This window comes from Phyllobates terribilis, unplaced genomic scaffold (genome assembly GCF_046119375.1).
Source record: "Phyllobates terribilis strain yellow unplaced genomic scaffold, ASM4611937v1 Scaffold_664__1_contigs__length_860015, whole genome shotgun sequence".
Taxonomy (NCBI): domain Eukaryota; kingdom Metazoa; phylum Chordata; class Amphibia; order Anura; family Dendrobatidae; genus Phyllobates; species Phyllobates terribilis.
Window position 1 is genome coordinate 319,764 of NW_027363424.1, and position 22,516 is coordinate 342,279.

General features: G+C 49.3%; 1 protein-coding gene across 1 annotated transcript in view; it reads right to left on the reverse strand.

The window, feature by feature from the left end:
• The window catches only part of LOC141235426 (uncharacterized), a 108,755-nt gene that overhangs the window by 32,635 nt on the left and 53,604 nt on the right, over nucleotides 1-22,516 (reverse strand). The window contains exons 5-6 of the mRNA XM_073668109.1: nucleotides 6,974-7,037; nucleotides 5,973-6,050 (exon numbers count right to left, since the gene is read on the reverse strand). Coding sequence (XP_073524210.1) covers nucleotides 5,973-6,050; nucleotides 6,974-7,037 — 142 coding nt within the window. The remainder of the gene's footprint in view (nucleotides 1-5,972; nucleotides 6,051-6,973; nucleotides 7,038-22,516) is intronic.

Consider the following 22,516-nt stretch of genomic DNA (forward strand, 5'->3'; position numbering starts at 1 on the left):
TGTCACTGAGGAGTTTCCTCTTGCTCATGTCTAGCTCTGTCTGTGATGCCACTGAGGAGTTCCCTGTTGTTCATGTCTACCTCTGTGTGATGTCACTGAGGAGTTTCCTGTTGCTCATGTCTAGCACTGTGTGATGTCACTGATGAGTTTCCTGTTGCTCATGTCTAGCTCAGTGTGATGTCACTGGGGAGTTTCCTGTTGCTCATGTCTAGCTCTGTGTGATGTCACTGAGGAGTTTCCTGTTGCACATGTCTAGCTCTGTTTGATGTCACTGAGGAGTTTCCTCTTGCTCATGTCTAGCTCTGTGTGATGTCACTGAGGAGTTTCCTCTTGCTCATGTCTACCTCTGTGTGATGTCACTGAGGAGTCTCCTGTTGCTCATGTCTAGCTCTGTGTGATGTCACTGAGGAGTTTACTGTTGCTCATGTCTAGCTCAGTGTGATGTCACTGAGGAGTTTCCTGTTGTTCATGTCTACCTCTGAGTGATGTCACTGGGGAGTTTCCTGTTGCTCATGTCTACCTCTGTGTGATGTCACTGGGGAGTTTCCTGTTGTTCATGTCTAGCTCTGTGTGATGTCACTGAGGAGTTTCCTGATGCTCATTTCTAGCTGTGTGTGATGTTACTGGGGAGTTTCCTGTTGCTCATGTCTAGCTGTGTGTGATGTCACTGAGGAGTTTCCTGTTGCTCATGTCTACCTCTGTGTGATGTCACTGAGGAGTTCCCTGTTGCTCATGTCTAGCTCTGTGTGATGTCACTGAGGAGTGTCCTCTTGCTCATGTCTACCTCTGTGTGATGTCACTGAGGAGTTTCCTGTTGCTCATGTCTATCACTGTGTGATGTCACTGAGGAGTTTCCTCTTGCTCATGTCTAGCTCTGTCTGTGATGTCACTGAGGAGTTTCCTGTTGTTCATGTCTACCTCTGAGTGATGTCACTGGGGAGTTTCCTGTTGCTCATGTCTACCTCTGTGTGATGTCACTGAGGAGTTTCCTGTTGCTCATTTCTAGCTGTGTGTGATGTTACTGGGGAGTTTCCTGTTGCTCATGTCTACCTCTGTGTGATGTCACTGAGGAGTTCCCTGTTGCTCATGTCTAGCTCTGTGTGATGTCACTGAGGAGTTTCCTGTTGCTCATGTCTACCTCTGTGTGATGTCACTGAGGAGTTTCCTGTTGCTCATGTCTACCTATGTGTGATGTCACTGGGTAGTTTCCTGTTGTTCATGTCTAGCTCTGTGTGATGTCACTGAGGAGTTTCCTGTTGCTCATTTCTAGCTCTGTGTGATGTTACTGGGGAGTTTCCTGTTGCTCATGTCTACCTCTGTGTGATGTCACTGAGGAGTTTCCTCTTGCTCATGTCTACCTCTGTGTGATGTCACTGAGGAGTTTCCTGTTGCTCATGTCTACCTCTGTGTGATGTCACTGAGGAGTTCCCTGTTGCTCATGTCTAGCTCTGTGTGATGTCACTGAGGAGTTTCCTCTTGCTCATGTCTACCTCTGTGTGATGTCACTGGGGAGTTTCCTGTTGCTCATGTCTACCTCTGTGTGATGTCACTGAGGAGTTTCCTGTTGTTCATGTCTAGCTCTGTGTGATGTCACCAGGGAGTTTCCTGTTGCTCATGTCTAGCTCTGTGTGATGTCACTGAGGAATTTCCTGTTGTTCATGTCTAGCTCAGTGTGATGTCACTGAGGAGTTTCCTGTTGCTCATGTCTAGCTCTGTGTGAGGTCACTGAGGAGTGTCCTCTTGCTCATGTCTACCTCTGTGTGATGTCACTGAGGATTTTCCTGTTGCTCATGTCTAGCACTGTGTGATGTCACTGAGGAGTTTCCTCTTGCTCATGTCTAGCTCTGTGTGATGTCACTGAGGAGTTTACTGTTGCTCATGTCTAGCTCAGTGTGATGTCACTGAGGAGTTTCCTGTTGTTCATGTCTACCTCTGAGTGATGTCACTGGGGAGTTTCCTGTTGCTTATGTCTACCTCTGTGTGATGTCACTGGGGAGTTTCCTGTTGTTCATGTCTAGCTCTGTGTGATGTCACTGAGGAGTTTCCTGTTGCTCATTTCTAGCTCTGTGTGATGTTACTGGGGAGTTTCCTGTTGCTCATGTCTACCTCTGTGTGATGTCACTGAGGAGTTCCCTGTTGCTCATGTCTAGCTCTGTGTGATGTCACTGAGGAGTTTCCTGTTGCTCATGTCTAGCTCAATGTGATGTCACTGAGGAGTTTCCTGTCGCTCATGTCTACCTCTGTGTGATGTCACTGAGGAGTTCCCTGTTGCTCATGTCTACCTCTGTGTGATGTCACTGAGGAGTTCCCTGTTGCTCATGTCTACCTCTGTGTGATGTCACTGAGGAGTTTCCTGTTGCTCATGTCTAGCTCAGTGTGATGTCCCTGGGGAGTTTCCTGTTGCTCATGTCTAGCTCTGTGTGATGTCACTGAGGAGTTTCCTGTTGCTCATGTCTAGCTCAGTGTGATGTCCCTGGGTGTTTACTGTTGCTCATGTCTAGCACTGTGTGATGTCACTGAGGAGTTTCCTGTTGCTCATGTCTAGCTCAGTGTGATGTCCCTGGAGAGTTTCCTGTTGCTCATGTCTAGCTCTGTGTGATGTCACTGAGGAGTTTCCTGTTGCTCATGTCTAGCTCAGTGTGATGTCACTGGGGAGTTTCCTGTTGCTCATGTCTAGCTCTGTGTGAGGTCACTGAGGAGTTTCCTGTTGCTCATTTCTAGCTCTGTGTGATGTTACTGGGGAGTTTCCTGTTGCTCATGTCTACCTCTGTGTGATGTCACTGAGGAGTTCCCTGTTGCTCATGTCTAGCTCTGTGTGATGTCACTGAGGATTTTCCTGTTGCTCATGTCTAGCTCAATGTGATGTCACTGAGGAGTTTCCTGTCGCTCATGTCTACCTCTGTGTGATGTCACTGAGGAGTTCCCTGTTGCTCATGTCTACCTCTGTGTGATGTCACTGAGGAGTTTCCTGTTGCTCATGTCTAGCTCAGTGTGATGTCCCTGGGGAGTTTCCTGTTGCTCATGTCTAGCTCTGTGTGATGTCACTGAGGAGTTCCCTGTTGCTCATGTCTACCTCTGTGTGATGTCACTGAGGAGTTCCCTGTTGCTCATGTCTACCTCTGTGTGATGTCACTGAGGAGTTTCCTGTTGCTCATGTCTAGCTCAGTGTGATGTCCCTTGGGAGTTTCCTGTTGCTCATGTCTAGCTCTGTGTGATGTCACTGAGGAGTTTCCTGTTGCTCATGTCTAGCTCAGTGTGATGTCACTGGGGAGTTTCCTGTTGCTCATGTCTAGCTCTGTGTGAGGTCACTGAGGAGTTTCCTGTTGCTCATGTCTAGCTCTGTGTGATGTCACTGAGGAGTTTCCTGTTGCTCATGTCTAGCTCAGTGTAATGTCACTGAGGAGTTTCCTTTTGCTCATGTCTAGCACTGTGTGATGTCACTGAGGAGTTTCCTGTTGCTCATGTCTAGCTCAGTGTGATGTCACTGGGGAGTTTCCTTTTGCTCATGTCTAGCACTGTGTGATGTCACTGAGGAGTTTCCTGTTGCTCATGTCTAGCTCTGTGTGAGGTCACTGAGGAGTTTCCTGTTGCTCATGTCTAGCTCTGTGTGATGTCACTGAGGAGTTTCCTGTTGCTCATGTCTAGCTCAGTGTAATGTCACTGGGGAGTTTCCTTTTGCTCATGTCTAGCACTGTGTGATGTCACTGAGGAGTTTCCTGTTGCTCATGTCTAGCTCTGTGTGAGGTCACTGAGGAGTTTCCTGTTGCTCATGTCTAGCTCTGTGTGATGTCACTGGGGAGTTTCCTGTTGCTCATGTCTACCTCTGTGTAATGTCACTGAGGAGTTTCCTGTTGCTCATGTCTAGCTCTGTGTGAGGTCACTGAGGAGTGTCCTCTTGCTCATGTCTAGCTCAGTGTGATGTCACTGAGGAGTTTCCTGTTGCTCATGTCTAGCACTGTGTGATGTCACTGAGGAGTTTCCTCTTGCTCATGTCTAGCTCTGTCTGTGATGCCACTGAGGAGTTCCCTGTTGTTCATGTCTACCTCTGTGTGATGTCACTGAGGAGTTTCCTGTTGCTCATGTCTAGCTCTGTGTGATGTCACTGAGGAGTTTAGTGTTGCTCATGTCTAGCACTGTGTGATGTCACTGATGAGTTTCCTGTTGCTCATGTCTAGCTCAGTGTGATGTCACTGGGGAGTTTCCTGTTGCTCATGTCTAGCTCTGTGTGATGTCACTGAGGAGTTTCCTGTTGCTCATGTCTAGCTCTGTTTGATGTCACTGAGGCGTTTCCTCTTGCTCATGTCTAGCTCTGTGTGATGTCACTGAGGAGTTTCCTCTTGCTCATGTCTACCTCTGTGTGATGTCACTGAGGAGTCTCCTGTTGCTCATGTCTAGCTCTGTGTGATGTCACTGAGGAGTTTACTGTTGCTCATGTCTAGCTCAGTGTGGTGTCACTGAGGAGTTTCCTGTTGTTCATGTCTACCTCTGAGTGATGTCACTGGGGAGTTTCCTGTTGCTCATGTCTACCTCTGTGTGATGTCACTGGGGAGTTTCCTGTTGTTCATGTCTAGCTCTGTGTGATGTCACTGAGGAGTTTCCTGATGCTCATTTCTAGCTGTGTGTGATGTTACTGGGGAGTTTCCTGTTGCTCATGTCTAGCTGTGTGTGATGTCACTGAGGAGTTTCCTGTTGCTCATGTCTACCTCTGTGTGATGTCACTGAGGAGTTCCCTGTTGCTCATGTCTAGCTCTGTGTGATGTCACTGAGGAGTGTCCTCTTGCTCATGTCTACCTCTGTGTGATGTCACTGAGGAGTTTCCTGTTGTTCATGTCTAGCTCTGTGTGATGTCACTGAGGAGTTTCCTGATGCTCATTTCTAGCTGTGTGTGATGTCACTGGGGAGTTTCCTGTTTCTCATGTCTAGCTCTGTGTGATGTCACTGAGGAGTTTCCTGTTGCTCATTTCTAGCTCTGTGTGATGTCACTGAGGAGTTTCCTTTTGCTCATGTGTAGCACTGTGTGATGTCACTGAGGAGTTCCCTGTTGCTCATGTCTAGCTCTGTGTGATGTCACTGAGGAGTGTCCTCTTGCTCATGTCTACCTCTGTGTGATGTCACTGAGGAGTTTCCTGTTGTTCATGTCTAGCTCTGTGTGATGTCACTGAGGAGTTTCCTGATGCTCATTTCTAGCTGTGTGTGATGTCACTGGGGAGTTTCCTGTTTCTCATGTCTAGCTCTGTGTGATGTCACTGAGGAGTTTCCTGATGCTCATTTCTAGCTGTGTGTGATGTCACTGGGGAGTTTCCTGTTTCTCATGTCTAGCTCTGTGTGATGTCACTGAGGAGTTTCCTGTTGCTCATTTCTAGCTCTGTGTGATGTCACTGAGGAGTTTCCTTTTGCTCATGTGTAGCACTGTGTGATGTCACTGAGGAGTTTCCTGTTGCTCATGTGTAGCACTGTGTGATGTCACTGAGGAGTTTCCTGTTGTTCATGTCTAGCTCAGTGTGATGTCACTGAGGAGTTTCCTGTTGCTCATGTCTATCACTGTGTGATGTCACTGAGGAGTTTCCTCTTGCTCATGTCTAGCTCTGTCTGTGATGTCACTGAGGAGTTCCCTGTTGTTCATGTCTCAATGGCTCAGTGATTAGAACTGTAATATATATATATATATAAGGCAGCATGGTGGCTCAGTAGTTAGAACTGTAATATATTTAAGGCAGCATGTTGGCTCAGTGGTTAGTGCTGTACTATACATAGGGCAGCATGGTGGCTCAGTGATTTGCACTGCAGCCTTGCACTGCTGGGGTACTGGGTTCAAATCCCACGAAGGACAACATCTGCAACAAGTTTGTATGTTCTCCGCATGGTTGGGCTTTCTCATTCAGATTGCAGCCTCACTGGGGACAGCGATGATAATTTTTGTAAAGTGCTGTGGAATTATAAGCATAATACATAAAATGGCTTCTGTATTGTACCTGGTGGGCAGAAGGCCAGGGCTCCGCGTTCGGCAACGTCTGTGCACACAATCTTACAATTCTTTAAGATGGTCGTAGCTAAAAGAACAAAAACAATATAAAGAGGTTAAAGAGGTTGTCCACTACTTTAGAAAATGTCCCTGTCGATTTAAAAGGTGGAAATTATATTTTTTGTAAATACCTTGTGTGGTCTTTATTGCCTGTGAGCGGCGCTGTTGCTTACAGCGCACCAGGCATGATGGGACCCCCGGCTGCAGCCGGCTCTGGCATCCGCTGATGTCACGTCAAGTTCCGGTTGCAGCAGGGGGTGACCCAGTGACGTGCTCCCTGCTGATTGATGGGTAGTGGGCGGGGTTTCCCCGTGCGTCACAGACCAGCACCCATCGCGCGATTTCCCTCTCCTGCATTCATTGGGAAAGCGCGCAGTGGATGCTGGGTTGTGACGTGTGGGGAAACCCCACCCACTACCCAGCAATCAGGGGGGTGGGCATCACTGTGTCACGCCCAGCTGCAGCCGGAACTTGACGTGACATCAGCGGATGCCAGAGCCGGCTGCAGCAGGGGGTCACATGATGTCTGGTGTGCAGTTAGCGATAGCGTCGCTCACAGGCAAGAATTACAACACAAGGTACTTACAAAAAATCTGATTTCCACCTTTTAAATCGACAGGGGCATTCTCTATAGTAGTGGACAACCTCTTTAAAAAGCAGCAAATCAACCCTTGTTCTTCAATAAATACGGTCACATGACAGGGACCAAATGCTGAATATCATGAAGACCTCAGTGATGCGAAGGGCGACATCATCGAATGGGATAGAAGTATGTAGCAAACATCTCACAGTTTCAGACAGTTCATAACAATGGAGGATATCAATTTACTGACCCACTGATTTTATAAGATTAGTGAGCAAGATGACTTCAGAGATATCACGTTCTCCTGGATGATTATCACTGTAGACAGTGATGGCCATGATGGACAGGATGACGAGGGTCAGACACACCTTCATCCTCAATGTTAGACAGAATCCTAGGCTCTGGAGGCGCAGACTCTGCTTGTGTTGACTCCTGTGAATGATACATTTTAGAACATGAGCCCTAGTGTGACATGCTGAAGTAGTGCTGTTGCTTCCAAAGTATCCAGCAACTGTTACAAATAACACAAGCACAGGAGACAGGAAGTGTTGTGCTTCAGAAGAATACAGCAACTAGAGGGATTAACACAGTCACAGGAGACAGGGAGTGTTTTAGCAGAGCCCCAGGGGGATTGTGGGGAACTTGTTATTGTAGTTTGGCTGAAGTCAAAGAGAAAGGTGGTGTTATCTGTATCTAACAGAAGGCAACTGAGCAGGATTTAGAGCAGGAGAGAAAGTAAACACAGGTCAGATAAACTCCCTAAACTAACAGTGGCAGAGTATTATCAGGCAGGAAGATAAGGACTGGAAGAAATTGTGTCACAGGGATGATCTCCCTCATCAAACCCTCCACCCCTCCATCTCCATGCAGGATAAAGAATTGTTTCCTTGTGAAGGAAAAGCCTATGATCGTGTATGCATAGAAGTGTGCTGCTAGGAGATCTAATCTGTGCTGAATTATGCTACTGAAGAGACTGTAATACTGTGCCTTGTTAAGAAACTACTGTATTGTTACTGGAGCCGGTTGCTCAAGAAACTCAGACTGTACTGTAATGAAGATTGTTGCTGTAATATCCTTGAATTGCACTGCCTGTGCTTCAGATTAAATTCCACTGTTAAATTGTTGAAAAAGACTCTTGTCAGATGTGTTGGTCAGCAATTAAATCTATTGTGTGCATGAAAGAAGCTGCAGCCTATGATTGTATGGAAGCCACCCCCTCCCCAGTCAGCTTGTATGGGAACCGCTCTCCCCAGCTTTATGTGTATGGGAGCCACCACCCCATCCGGCATGCATGGTAGCTGCCCCCCACCCTGCCAGTGTTCACGGGAGCTGGCCGCCTCTGATGAGCTGCCTTTGGCTCCCTCTCCAGCCAGTGTGCACGAGAGCCCCTTACAGCCAGTTTTCACAGGTGCCGGCATTCCCCAAATAGCATGCATTGGAGTCCCCTGCCAACAGATAAGTGCCCCCGTGCCCAGCCGACATGCATGAGAACCTCCAGACAATGTGAATCCAAACACCAAAACTGGAATGAAAGTCTAGGAAATGTATATGCAAACCTCCATCAGATATATATGGTAACCCAGCCAATGTGTATGTTAGTCAGAATATATTTAAACTAAGGTATATGTCAGTCTACAGTCAATGTGCATGGAAGCCCACCCAATACAACTGTGAATTCAGGCAACATGTATTTACAAACCTCTTGCCCACATGTATGTGGCCATTAAGCTATGGAAGCCCAGTAAATGTGTCCGTCAGGACAATTTAGCCCTATCCCCTCAGAGCTGCTCAGAGTAACCCTCTTCCCTCCTGCCATTCATCAAGCTCACTTTTTACCTTTGAACAGGTCATAGAAGAAAAAGTGACCAAGCTCCTTGTTTCTTCTCGCCCTACAACCTGCACCAGTTACCCTATTCCGTTTTATCTAAGTAAAATATTTCATCTCTCTCTTTCTTCTGGTATCTTCATTCTTCATTCAACATTCCAGCATACATCCATTACTAAATAAACCATCCCTCGACCAGAACTGCGCTGCTGACTGCAGACCTGTCTCCAATCTTTCCTTCATCTCTAAACTCCAGAAATGCTTGGTCCATTCTCGGCTAATCCACTTTCTCTCACATAATTCTCTTTTTGATCCTTTACAATCTGGTTTAAGCTCTTTACACTCTACTCAAACTGCCCTTATTAAAGTCTGTAATGATCTACTAACAGCTAAATCTAATTGCCACTACTCCATGCCGAGTCTCCTGGATCTCTCTGCAGGTTTTGACATCGCAGATCACCAGCTCCTTCTCACTATGCTCCACTCTATTGGCATGAAGGACTCCGCGCTCTCCTGGTTCTCCTACCTCTCTGATCATTCCTTCACTGTATCATTTCCTGGCTCTTCTTCCTCTCTTCTTTCCCTTACTGTAGGGGTTCTGCAGGGCTCAGTCGCAGGTTCCCTCCTCTTATTGTTGGGGTTCTTCAGGGGTCAGTCCTAGGCCCCCTCCATTTCTCTCTTTACATAGCCCCTATTGGACAAACCATCAGCAGATTTGGTTTCCAGTCCCATCTCTATGCTGATGACACCCAATTATATACATCATCTCCTGACATCACCCCGGCATTACTACATATACCAGTGAAGATCTCTCCACATCATATCCTCCCTCTACCTAAAAATGAATCTATCAATAATTATTATTATTATTATAGCGCCATTCATTCCATGGCGCTTTACATGTGAAAGAGATATATATAGCACAAACAATTACAATAAATTTTGAACAATACAAGTCGGTGACTGGTAAAGGAGGAGCGAGGACCCTGCCCGTGATTGTGGGAAGAGGAGAAAGAGGAGAGTAGAGAAGGAGATCTTGTGAGGATCGGAGGCTGCGTGCAGGTAAGTGCCGGGAGACTAGGTCACAGATGTATGGAGGAGACAGGTTGTGGATGGCTTTGTATGCCATGGTTAGGGTTTTGAACTGGAGTCTCTGGGCAATGGGGAGCCAGTGAAGAGATTGACAGAGAGGAGAGGCCGGGAAATAGCGGGGGGACAGGTGGATTAGTCAGGCAGCAGAGTTTAGGATAGATTTGAGGAATGTGAGAGTGTTAGAATGGAGGCCACGGAGCATGAGGTTGCAGTAGTCGAGGCGGGAGATGATGAGGGCGTGCACTAGTGTTTTTGCAGATTCGTGGTTGAGGAACGTGCGGATCCGGGTTAGAGATATTCTTAAGTTAGAGTCAGCAGGAAGTGGAAAGGGCTTGGATATGTGGTTTAAAGGAGAGGTTAGAGTCCAAGGTTACCCCGAGGCAGTGGGCTTGCAGGACTGGAGAGAGTGGGCAGCCATTGACTTTGATGGATAGGTCAGTTGGGGGGGTTGAGGGAGATGGTGGAAAGATGATGAATTCAGTTTTGTCCATGTTAAATTTTAGTAATGCGGTCGGAAGCCAGATTGGAGGCTGTCAAAGAGGGAGCAGGAGGAGAGGTGGGAGGACAGTTCAGAATGGATGTGTTGTTCCAGTAGTTTTGAGGCATAAGGAAGAAGTGATATATGGGGCGATAGATAGACAGAGATGATGGGTCAAGGGTTGGCTTTTTGAGGACGGGTGTGATCGAGGCATGTTTGAAGCATGAGGGGAAGACATCAGTTGTTAGTAACAGGTTGAAAAGGTGGGTTAGGGTTGGGATGAAGACTGTGGTGAGGTTAGGGATGAGATGGGACGGAATTGGGTCAAGTTCGCAGGTAGTGAGGTGTGATTTGGAGAGTAAAGAGGAGAGGTGATCATCCGTAATGGTGGAGAAGCTGGTTTTGGAGGAGGATGGTTGAGTAGCTATGAGGAGGGGTTGTGGGGACTTTAGGCAAAAGCTTTGTCTGATGGTGTCAATCTTCTGCTTGAAGAATGAGGCAAAGTCTTCGGCTGAGATGAGAGGAGAGGGAGGAGGCACTGGGGGACGGAGGAGAGAATTGAAAGTTTTGAATAGCTGTTTAGGGTTGTGAGACAGGGAGGATATGAGAGATGAGAAGTATGTTTGTTTTGCTGTAGTGAGTGTGGACTTGAAGGTAGTGGGGGACTCTTTGAATGCAATGAAGTGATCGTTGGATTGGGACCTTTTCCATTTCCGCTCAGCAACCCTGCAGGCCCTTAGCAGTTCTTTAGTCAGGTTGGTGTGCCAGGGTTGCCGGTTGAGTGGGCGAGCTGTGGTATGTGTGAGGGGGGCAACCAAATTGATAGCTGCAGCTGTTGTGGTGTTATATAAAGTGGCAGCAGCATTTGCATCGTGTAATGAACTTATGCCTGTGAGAAGGAGAAGGGTTTCAGAGAGTGAGTGTAGGTCAAGGTGTTTGAGATTTCTGCGAGGGTGGGCAAGTTTGTGGAGTGGGGCTTGTGCACCTGGAGAGTAGAGGGGAAGAGAATGTGAGTAGGTTGTGGTCAGAAAGAGGGAGAGGTGATCTAGAGAGGTTAGATAGGGAACAGAGCCGAGTGAAGATGATTGAACTTCTTGTGTTTCCTCCCTCTACTAATCTACCTGTGAAGACATGGGGTTTTCCGTGGGCGTAATACTACTCAGACAAAACAGTGTGGCAATACTTTATTGAACCACCAAATGGACAAAAAACACATAGAAGAGTCCCAGCAAATACCCAAGATGGTACAATATTACACAGTCTCACCCTTCTGCTGGCCCACCTGGAATAGAACAGCTGCGACTTTGGGGCTTCCAGGGCCAACTACCTCAACCAGTGGCCCCCCGCTTTTGGTTGGCCTCCAGAGAGAGAAGCTAGCGAGAAGCTTAGGCAGCTGATAGTCCATCAAGGTACAATGCCAGGAGACCCGACGGTCCCATCCTAGCCTTTCCATGAGACCAGATGACCGGCTGGTCCAAATCTGGCTTCTCCGAATGTCTTCATGGGATCCAGGCAACCGGAGGGTCCCACCTGGCAACCCCAAACAACATATCCATGGGGCCAGGTGACTTTATCGTCCCAACCTGGACTCTTCAAATGTATACATGGGCTCTCTGATGGTCAGTGGAGCAGATCCGTATCTTTCCAGTCAGGGCCATATACCCTTAGGCTGAAATCATGTAGAATCCAAATCTGTATCTCTTTGAATAAAGCCATGCTACCAAGCTGATGGTCTGAAGAGAGTCTGATCTTTGATTCTCCTTGAAAAATCTCTGTTTCAAATCTTCCTGCTACAGAGGCACATGTTCCTTAAATAGTTCACATTTGTTCTTTCAAGTACACATCCACAGGGCAAGGGTTAGGGAGGGTATTATTACACAGGGCTCAGGTCTCATTGTTTGAGCTTTTAATCAATTTACATAGTTGGTATAGCAGGGGGCTCTTGTAAATTAACATCTAGCTGGCTTTAGTATAATATGCAATTAGCATGGTAACAAACATCATTATTTCAGAACCAAGAGAAGACAACATTTAGGGTTATGCAAATACTGGTCTGTCCTTCTTGACCCACCAAAGAAACACACACAATTTCTAAAGTCAACACAAACACAATAGAGCATTTCTCTTGTCTTAACAAGTCTAGACGTCTGGCTGATTAAGATTAGAAGCTGTTTTGACACAATATCCCATCAGACCTCTACTATGGGCCATACAGGTAGGTATAGAGTTACATTTCTATCACCTGTATGCCCATAGTAGATGTCAGATATCTCCCAGGGGGGACAGATTCCCATCAGACCTCTACTATGGCCATACAGGTAGGTATAGAGTTACATTTCTATCACCTGTATGCCCATAGTAGAGGTCAGATATCGCCCAGGGGGGACAGATTCCCATCAGACCTCTACTATGGCCATACAGGTGTAACATACCTGGCGGCGTCCTTGCATGGTGGTCCATCTCCCACTGTGCAAGAGCGCGCACTTGATCTCCAGTCCAGAATGTCTCTCTGGCTTCCCTCCTTGCTGTCTGTTTGTCTGTTTTGGCTGCATAGGGCGACGCCCGCTGAACTTCCTGTTTCTTGTACCTGCTGCGGACACGCCCCTGTTGCACCTTCAGCCTATTGCTGTCCATCTTTGGGTATTTATACCACCTTCTTCCTCAAGATGGCGCCTGAGCATTGTGTCCTGTCAGTCGGCTTTTTGTCTCTGACATGCCAGGTCCTATCCTGTTTTCCTGCCTGTTTTCCAGTTCTGTGTCTGAACTGTGGTCTGTTCTTGTGAACACGCTTCTTGCCTGTTCTTTCGCCTTCTAGGGGCCGTATTCCTAGATCTGCCTGTCTGTGCCTTGCGGTATCTGTTCCCGTCTGAACAGAGTCCTGTTTGTGTCTCTGCCTTGCGGTTTCTGTTCCCGTCTGAACAGAGTCCTGTTTGTGTCCCTGCCTTGCGGTATCTGTTCCTGTCTGAACTGAGTCCTGTCTATTTCTCCTGTCTTGCAGTATCAGTTCCCGTGTCTGAACTGAGTCCTGTCTATGTCTCCTGCCTTGCGGTATCAGTTCCCGTGTCTGAACTGAGTCCTGTCTGTGTACTCTTGCCTGCTGCCTTTCCTGGAGGCTGTATTTCCAGGCCTGTCTGAACACGCTCCTAGCCTGTTCCTCCTGCCTTCTAGGGGCCGATTACCTAGATCCGTTCTTGTATCTTGTCTGTCCTGTCTGAACACGCTCCTTGCCTGTTCATCCCACCTCTCTGGGGGCCGTATTCCCAGACCCGCTCCTGTATCCTGCTGCAGTGTCGGTCTCTTCCGTACACTCAGTTCCAGTCTGAACTCTCTCCTATCCTTTACCTGTTTTGCCTCTGTCCGTTCCTTTCCTTTTTCTGCAGAGTCTGAACTCGTACCTAACTCCTGCTTGTTGTCTCTGTACTCCCGTTTGTGAGTTTGTGGTCCACTTGCTACTTCACTGCAAATACCCTGTGGGTATCTGGCTCTGCCTTTCCCTTCCTGTCTGTTCCGTGTGAACAGAGCCCTGTCCGTCCTGCTCTGACTCCTTGCTCACTGCTCCGGCAGCCTTGCTCCGCTCTGACCCTTTTGCTCACTGCTCCGGCAGCCTTGCTCCGCTCTGACCCTTTTGCTCACTGCTCCGGCAGTCCTGTCCTGCCCTGCTTCTGCCCGCTGCTCCGGCAGTCCTGTCCTGCCCTGCTTCTGCCCGCTGCTCCGGCAGTCCTGTCCTGCCCTGCTTCTGCCCGCTGCTCCGGCAGTCCTGTCCTGCCCTGCTTCTGCCCGCTGCTCCGGCAGTCCTGTCCTGCCCTGCTTCTGCCCGCTGCTCCGGCAGTCCTGTCCTGCCCTGCTTCTGCCCGCTGCTCCGGCAGTCCTGTCCTGCCCTGCTTCTGCCCGCTGCTCCAGCAGTCCTGTCCTGCCCTGCTTCTGCCCGCTGCTCCGGCAGTCCTGTCCTGCCCTGCTTCTGCTCGCTGCTCCTGCAGCCCCGTCCTGCTCTGTTCTTGCCCACCGCTTCGGGCGTTCCCTCTCTGCTGTGGTTGTCTACCGCATCTGCGGTTCTGTGACCCAGTCTGTACTGGGTCTTAACCTTTCTGTGCTCCAGCCCGTCCTTTCGGCCAGTACCTCCCTGCCTGCATACTCGCCTGTATCCACCCATCTGCATACCTGCCGTGTTTGCTTACATCCACCAGTCTGTGCCAGCCTAACCTGCCTGTTCCAGTAATCCCAGTGTGGGTCAACCCCCGTGTCCGGAGTTTGACCTGGAGTAGCACCTGGTCCCTCTGCCCGGTTTCTCCCTGGTGCACTGGCGTCGTATGCCATCGTGCCACCTTGGTCGGATCGGCCAGATACTTAGTCACGCCCCTCCAGGCACTCTCCGGTCCATGGTCCAGTGGAACCACAACACCCGCACACGCCAGTCAGTCCGGGCGTGTGCATAACAGCATGCTCAGGCCATGGTTCCCGTTGAGCCCCACGGCCTTCGCCCTCTGAGAAGTTTTCCAGCGAATACATGCATTAAAAATAAATAAATAAAATTTATTTTTTTTTCTCAGCTGAGTTCCAGGCGAATTACGCACCCGTCCAGATGGATCTATCTGCTCTCGTTCCTGCGGATCCGCCACGTTACTATGGGGATCCAAGACAAAGTCGTGCATTTGTGGAGCAATGCATGCTACACTTCAAGTTCTACCCTCTATGTTTTCCCACCGATCGGGTTAAGGTGGCATTCATTATGTCTTACCTGGCGGGTGATGCCTTGGAATGGATCAACCCCCTATATGAAACACAGGATCCGATCCTCCTGGACCTAATGGCCTTCCTGGTGGCCTTTCTAATGGTCTTCGATGATCCTAACCCGGAGGCTCCTGCTGAAGCTTCACCTCCCAATATCCCGGAGCAGCCCCGATGGGTAATGTGTGTGGGTAGCGCAATAGTCCTCCAGCCCAATGAGACTACTGCCCACCCAGAATCCTCACAGGGTGACTACGCTTTCCGGAATACTTCTCCCAACCTCAAGAGGCAGTCCAGACGTGCTAGACGTAGAGGCAAGCCGTCACGCCAGGGTCTGTCCTCCCTGAGACCTCCTGACCCCAACCTTGAAGTCCCTACTGAAGCTTCATCTCCCTGTATCCCGGAGAAGCCCCAACGGGTAATGTGCGTGGGTAGTGCTCCGGTTCTCCTGCCCGAAGAGACTTCTGCCCATCCAGACTCCACACAGGAGAACTTCCTGCACCCGGCATCAGATGCTTCACCCACTTTAACCGGTGTGCATGTCCAAGGATGCTCCAAAGCTGTGGTTACCTCTGAGTCTGTGCACCTCTACTACCTGGCGGAGGACCCCCTGTTGCCTCCTGAATCCTCCGGGATACCACTCGATGACAAATGGAGAGAGACTTCTCTACACTCGGTACTCGATACTTTGTCCGCTTCGTCCTGTGAGCCTGACAATCGGTACCCCAAAGAGGTAGTTACCCCCGAGTCTCTACACCCCTCCGACCAGGCGGAGGACCTCCAGTTGTCTCCAGAACCCTTCGGGGTGCTACCTGGTAGCGAAAGGACAGAGACTCTCCTATACTCTGTACCTGATACCTCGCTCGCTTCGTCCAGTGAGTCCAACCTAGTGTACTCCGAAGCAGAGGTTACTTCCGAGTCTCTACACCCCTCCGACCAGGCGGAGGACCTCCAGTTGTCTCCAGAACCATACGGGGTGCCACCTGGTGGTGAATGGACAGAGACTTTCCTATATCCTGGATCTGATACCTCGCTTGCTTCGTCCAGTGAGTCCAACCTTGTGTACTCTGAAGCAGAGGTTACCCTTGAGTCTCTACACCCCTCTGACCAGGCGGAGGACCTCCAGTTGTCTCCAGAACCCTTCGGGGTGCCACCTGGTGGTGAATGGACAGAGACTTTCCTATACTCGGTACCCGATACCTCGCCTGCTTCCTCCAGTGAGTCCGACCTAGTGTACTCTGAAGCAGATGTTTTCTCTGAGCCTCTGCACTCTTCTGACCCGGCGGAGGACCTCCAGTTGTTTCCTGAATTCTCCGGGGTACCACCAGATAACAAAGAGACAGTGACTTTTCCTCATTATGTACCTGATAACCCGTCTATTTCTTCCTGTGAGCTTGACAAGATGTACCTCGAAGCAGAGATTACCCCCAAGTCTCTGTCCCCCTCCAACCCGGTGAAGGACTTCCAGTTGTCTCCTGTACCCTCTGGGGTGCCACCTGAAAATATGTGGAGAGAGACTTCCTTGTGTGCTGTTCCTGGTACTCCACCCGTTTCGTCTGTTGCTAAGGATGGCTGGATAGGAGGTAGCATCCTAGCTAACCAGATGAGATCAATTTTTCCTGTGGACAGTGGAAGTGATCTCCTTGAAGTGAACGACTGGTCCTCGAATTCCCTGGCAGGGATTCTGGCAGGCCTGAAGAAGAGGGGGCGTAAGGGGGGGGTACTGTAACATACCTGGCGGCGTCCTTGCATGGTGGTCCATCTCCCACTGTGCAAGAGCGCGCACTTGATCTCCAGTCCAGAATGTCTCTCTGGCTTCCCTCCTTGCTGTCTGTTTGTCTGTTTTGGCTGCATAGGGCGACGCCCGCTGAACTTCCTGTTTCTTGTACCTGCTGCGGACACGCCCCTGTTGCACTTTCAGCCTATTGCTGTCCATCTTTGGGTATTTATACCACCTTCTTCCTCAAGATGGCGCCTGAGCATTGTGTCCTGTCAGTCGGCTTTTTGTCTCTGACATGCCAGGTCCTATCCTGTTTTCCTGCCTGTTTTCCAGTTCTGTGTCTGAACTGTGGTCTGTTCTTGTGAACACGCTTCTTGCCTGTTCTTTCGCCTTCTAGGGGCCGTATTCCTAGATCTGCCTGTCTGTGCCTTGCGGTATCTGTTCCCGTCTGAACAGAGTTCTGTTTGTGTCTCTGCCTTGCGGTTTCTGTTCCCGTCTGAACAGAGTCCTGTTTGTGTCCCTGCCTTGCGGTATCTGTTCCTGTCTGAATTGAGTCCTGTCTATTTCTCCTGTCTTGCAGTATCAGTTCCCGTGTCTGAACTGAGTCCTGTCTATGTCTCCTGCCTTGCGGTATCAGTTCCCGTGTCTGAACTGAGTCCTGTCTGTGTACTCTTGCCTGCTGCCTTTCCTGGAGGCTGTATTTCCAGGCCTGTCTGAACACGCTCCTAGCCTGTTCCTCCTGCCTTCTAGGGGCCGATTACCTAGATCCGTTCTTGTATCTTGTCTGTCCTGTCTGAACACGCTCCTTGCCTGTTCGTCCCGCCTCTCTGGGGGCCGTATTCCCAGACCCGCTCCTGTATCCTGCTGCAGTGTCGGTCTCTTCCGTACACTCAGTTCCAGTCTGAACTCTCTCCTATCCTTTACCTGTTTTGCCTCTGTCCGTTCCTTTCCTTTTTCTGCAGAGTCTGAACTCGTACCTAACTCCTGCTTGTTGTCTCTGTACTCCCGTTTGTGAGTTTGTGGTCCACTTGCTACTTCACTGCAAATACCCTGTGGGTATCTGGCTCTGCCTTTCCCTTCCTGTCTGTTCCGTGTGAACAGAGCCCTGTCCGTCCTGCTCTGACTCCTTGCTCACTGCTCCGGCAGCCTTGCTCCGCTCTGACCCTTTTGCTCACTGCTCCAGCAGCCTTGCTCCGCTCTGACCCTTTTGCTCACTGCTCCGGCAGTCCTGTCCTGCCCTGCTTCTGCCCGCTGCTCCGGCAGTCCTGTCCTGCCCTGCTTCTGCCCGCTGCTCCGGCAGTCCTGTCCTGCCCTGCTTCTGCCCGCTGCTCCGGAAGTCCTGTCCTGCCCTGCTTCTGCCCGCTGCTCCGGCAGTCCTGTCCTGCCCTGCTTCTGCCCGCTGCTCCGGCAGTCCTGTCCTGCCCTGCTTCTGCCCGCTGCTCCGGCAGTCCTGTCCTGCCCTGCTTCTGCCCGCTGCTCCAGCAGTCCTGTCCTGCCCTGCTTCTGCCCGCTGCTCCGGCAGTCCTGTCCTGCCCTGCTTCTGCTCGCTGCTCCTGCAGCCCCGTCCTGCTCTGTTCTTGCCCACCGCTTCGGGCGTTCCCTCTCTGCTGTGGTTGTCTACCGCATCTGCGGTTCTGTGACCCAGTCTGTACTGGGTCTTAACCTTTCTGTGCTCCAGCCCGTCCTTTCGGCCAGTACCTCCCTGCCTGCATACTCGCCTGTATCCACGCATCTGCATACCTGCCGTGTTTGCTTACATCCACCAGTCTGTGCCAGCCTAACCTGCCTGTTCCAGTAATCCCAGTGTGGGTCAACCCCCGTGTCTGGAGTTTGACCTGGAGTAGCACCTGGTCCCTCTGCCCGGTTTCTCCCTGGTGCACTGGCGTCGTATGCCGTCGTGCCACCTTGGTCGGATCGGCCAGATACTTAGTCACGCCCCTCCAGGCACTCTCCGGTCCATGGTCCAGTGGAACCACAACACCCGCACACGCCAGTCAGTCCGGGCGTGTGCATAACAACAGGTAGATATAGAGTGACATTTCTATCACCTGTATGCCCATAGTAGAGGTCAGATATCTCCCAGGGGGACAGATTCCCATCAGACCTCTACTATAAGCCATACAGGTAAGTATAGAGTTACATTTCTATCACCTGTATGCCCATAGTAGAGGTCAGATATCTCCCAGGGGGGACAGACTCCCATCAGACCTCTACTATGGCCATACAGGTAGGTATAGAGTTACATTTCTATCACCTGTATGCCCATAGTAGAGGTCAGATATCTCCCAGGGGGGACAGATTCCCATCAGACCTCTACTATGGCCATACAGGTAGGTATAGAGCTAAATTTCTATCACCTGTATGCCCATAGTAGAGGTCAGATATCTCCCAGGGGGGACAGATTCCCATCAGACCTCTACTATGGGCCATACAGGTAGGTATAGAGTTACATTTCTATCACCTGTATGCCCATAGTAGAGGTCAGATATCTCCCAGGGGGGACAGATTCCCATCAGACCTCTACTATGGCCATACAGGTAGGTATAGAGTTACATTTCTATCACCTGGATGGCCATAGTAGAGGTCAGATATCTCCCAGGGGGGACAGATTCCCATCAGACCTCTACTATGAGCCATACAGGTAGGTATAGAGTTACATTTCTATAACCTGTATGCCCATAGTAGAGGTCAGATATCTCCCAGGGGGGACAGATTCCCATCAGACCTCTACTATGGCCATACAGGTAGGTATAGAGTTACATTTCTATCACCTGTATGCCCATAGTAGAGGTTAGATATCTCCCAGGGGGGACAGATTCCCATCAGACCTCTACTATGGCCATACAGGTAGGTATAGAGTTACATTTCTATCACCTGTATGCCCATAGTAGAGGTCAGATATCTCCCAGGGGGGACAGATTCCCATCAGACCTCTACTATGGCCATACAGGTAGGTATAGAGTTACATTTCTATCACCTGTATGCCCATAGTAGAGGTCAGATATCTCCCAAGGGGGACAAATTCCCATCAGACCTCTACTATGAGCCATACAGGTAGGTATAGAGTTACATTTCTATCACCAGTATGCCCATAGTAGAGGTCAGATATCTCAAAGGGGGGACAGATTCCCATCAGACCTCTACTATGGGCCATACAGGTAGGTATAGAGTTACATTTCTATCACCTGTATGCCCATAGTAGAGGTCAGATATCTCCCAGGGGGGACAGATGCCCATCAGACCTCTACTATGACCATACAGGTAGGTATAGAGTTACATTTCTATCACCTGTATGCCCATAGTAGAGGTCAGATATCTCCCAGGGAGGACAGACTCCCATCAGACCTCTACTATGGGCCATACAGGTAAGTATAGAGTTACATTTCTATAACCTGTATGCCCATAGTAGAGGTCAGATATCTCCCAGGGGGGACAGACTCCCATCAGACCTCTACTATGGCCATACAGGTAGGTATAGAGTTACATTTCTATCACCTGTATGACCATAGTAGAGGTCAGATATCTACCAGGGGGGACAGATTCCCATCAGACCTCTACTATAGCCATACAGGTAGGTATAGAGTTACATTTCTATCACCTGTGTGCCCATAGTAGAGGTCAGATATCTCCCAGGGGGGACAGATTCCCATCAGACCTCTACTATGGCCATACAGGTAGGTATAGAGTTACATTTCTATCATCTGTATGTCCATAGTAGAGGTCAGATATCTCCCAGGGGGGACAGACTCCCATCAGACCTCTACTATGGCCATACAGGTAGGTATAGAGTTACATTTCTATAACCTGTATGCCCATAGTAGAGGTCAGATATCTCCCAGGAGGGACAGACTCCCATCAGACCTCTACTATGGCCATACAGGTAGGTATAGAGTTACATTTCTATCACCTGTATGCCCATAGTAGAGGTCAGATATCTCCCAAAGACAGATTCCCATCAGACCTCTACTATGGCCATACAGGTAGGTATAGAGTTACATTTCTATCACCTGTATGCCCATAGTAGAGGTCAGATATCTCCAGGGGGACAGATTCCCATCAGACCTCTACTATGGCCATACAGGTAGGTATAGAGTTACATTTCAATCACCTGTATGGCCATAGTAGAGGTCAGATATCTCCCAGGGGGGACAGACTCCCATCAGACCTCTACAATGGGCCATACAGGTAGGTATAGAGTTACATTTCTATCACCTCTATACCCATAGTAGAGGTCAGATATCTCCCATGGGGGACAGATTCCCATCAGACCTCTACTATGGCCATACAGGTAGGTATAGAGTTACATTTCAATCACCTGTATGGCCATAGTAGAGGTCAGATATCTCCCAGGGGGGACAGACTCCCATCAGACCTCTACTATGGGCCATACAGGTAGATATAGAGTTACATTTCTATCACCTGTATGTCCAAAGTAGAGGTCAGATATCTCCCAGGGGGGACAGATTCCCATCAGACCTCTACTATAGCCATACAGGTAGGTATAGAGTTACATTTCTATCCCCTGTATGCCCATAGTAGAGGTCAGATATCTCCCAGGGGGGACAGACTCCCATCAGACCTCTACTATGGCCATACAGGTAGGTATAGAGTTACATTTCTAGAACCTGTGTGCCCATAGTAGAGGTCAGATATCTCCCAGGGGGGACAGATTCCCATCAGACCTCTACTATAGCCATACAGGTAGGTATAGAGTTACATTTCTATCACCTGTATGCCCATAGTAGAGGTCCGATATCTCCCAGGGGGGACAGACTCCCATCAGACCTCTACTATGGCCATACAGGTAGGTATAGAGTTACATTTCTAGAACCTGTGTGCCCATAGTAGAGGTCAGATATCTCCCAGGGGGGACAGATTCCCATCAGATCTCTACTATGGCCATACAGGTAGTTATAGAGTTACATTTCTATCACCTGTATGACCATAGTAGAGGTCAGATATCTACCAGGGGGGACAGATTCCCATCAGACCTCTACTATGGGCCATACTGGTAGGTATAGAGTTACATTTCTATCACCTGTATGTCCATAGTAGAGGTCAGATATCTCCCAGGGGGGACAGATTCCCATCAGACCTCTACTATGGCCATACAGGTAGGTATAGAGTTACATTTCTATCATCTGTATGTCCATAGTAGAGGTCAGATATCTCCCAGGGGGGACAGACTCCCATCAGACCTCTACTATGGCCATACAGGTAGGTATAGAGTTACATTTCTATAACCTGTATGCCCATAGTAGAGGTCAGATATCTCCCAGGAGGGACAGATTCCCATCAGACCTCTACTATGGCCATACAGGTAGGTATAGAGTTACATTTCTATCACCTGTATGGCCCATAGTAGAGGTCAGATATCTCCCAGGGGGGACAGACTCCCATCAGACCTCTACTATGGCCATACAGGTAGGTATAGAGTTACATTTCTATCACCTGTATGCCCATAGTAGAGGTCAGATATCTCCCAAAGACAGATTCCCATCAGACCTCTACTATGGCCATACAGGTAGGTATAGAGTTACATTTCTATCACCTGTATGCCCATAGTAGAGGTCAGATATCTCCCAGGGGGGACAGATTCCCATCAAACCTCTACTATGGCCATACAGGTAGGTATAGAGTTACATTTCTATCACCTGTATGCCCATAGTAGAGGTCTAATATCTCCCAGGGGGGACAGACTCCCATCAGACCTCTACTATGGCCATACAGGTAGGTATAGAGTTACATTTCTATCACCTGTATGCCCATAGTAGAGGTCTGATATCTCCCAGGGGGGACAGACTCCCATCAGACCTCTACTATGGCCATACAGGTAAGTATAGAGTTACATTTCTATAACCTGTATGGCCCATAGTAGAGGTCAGATATCCCCCAGGGGGGACAGACTCCCATCAGACCTCTACAATGGGCCATACAGGTAGGTATAGAGTTACATTTCTATCACCTCTATACCCATAGTAGAGGTCAGATATCTCCCATGGGGGACAGATTCCCATCAGACCTCTACTATGGCCATACAGGTAGGTATAGAGTTACATTTCAATCACCTG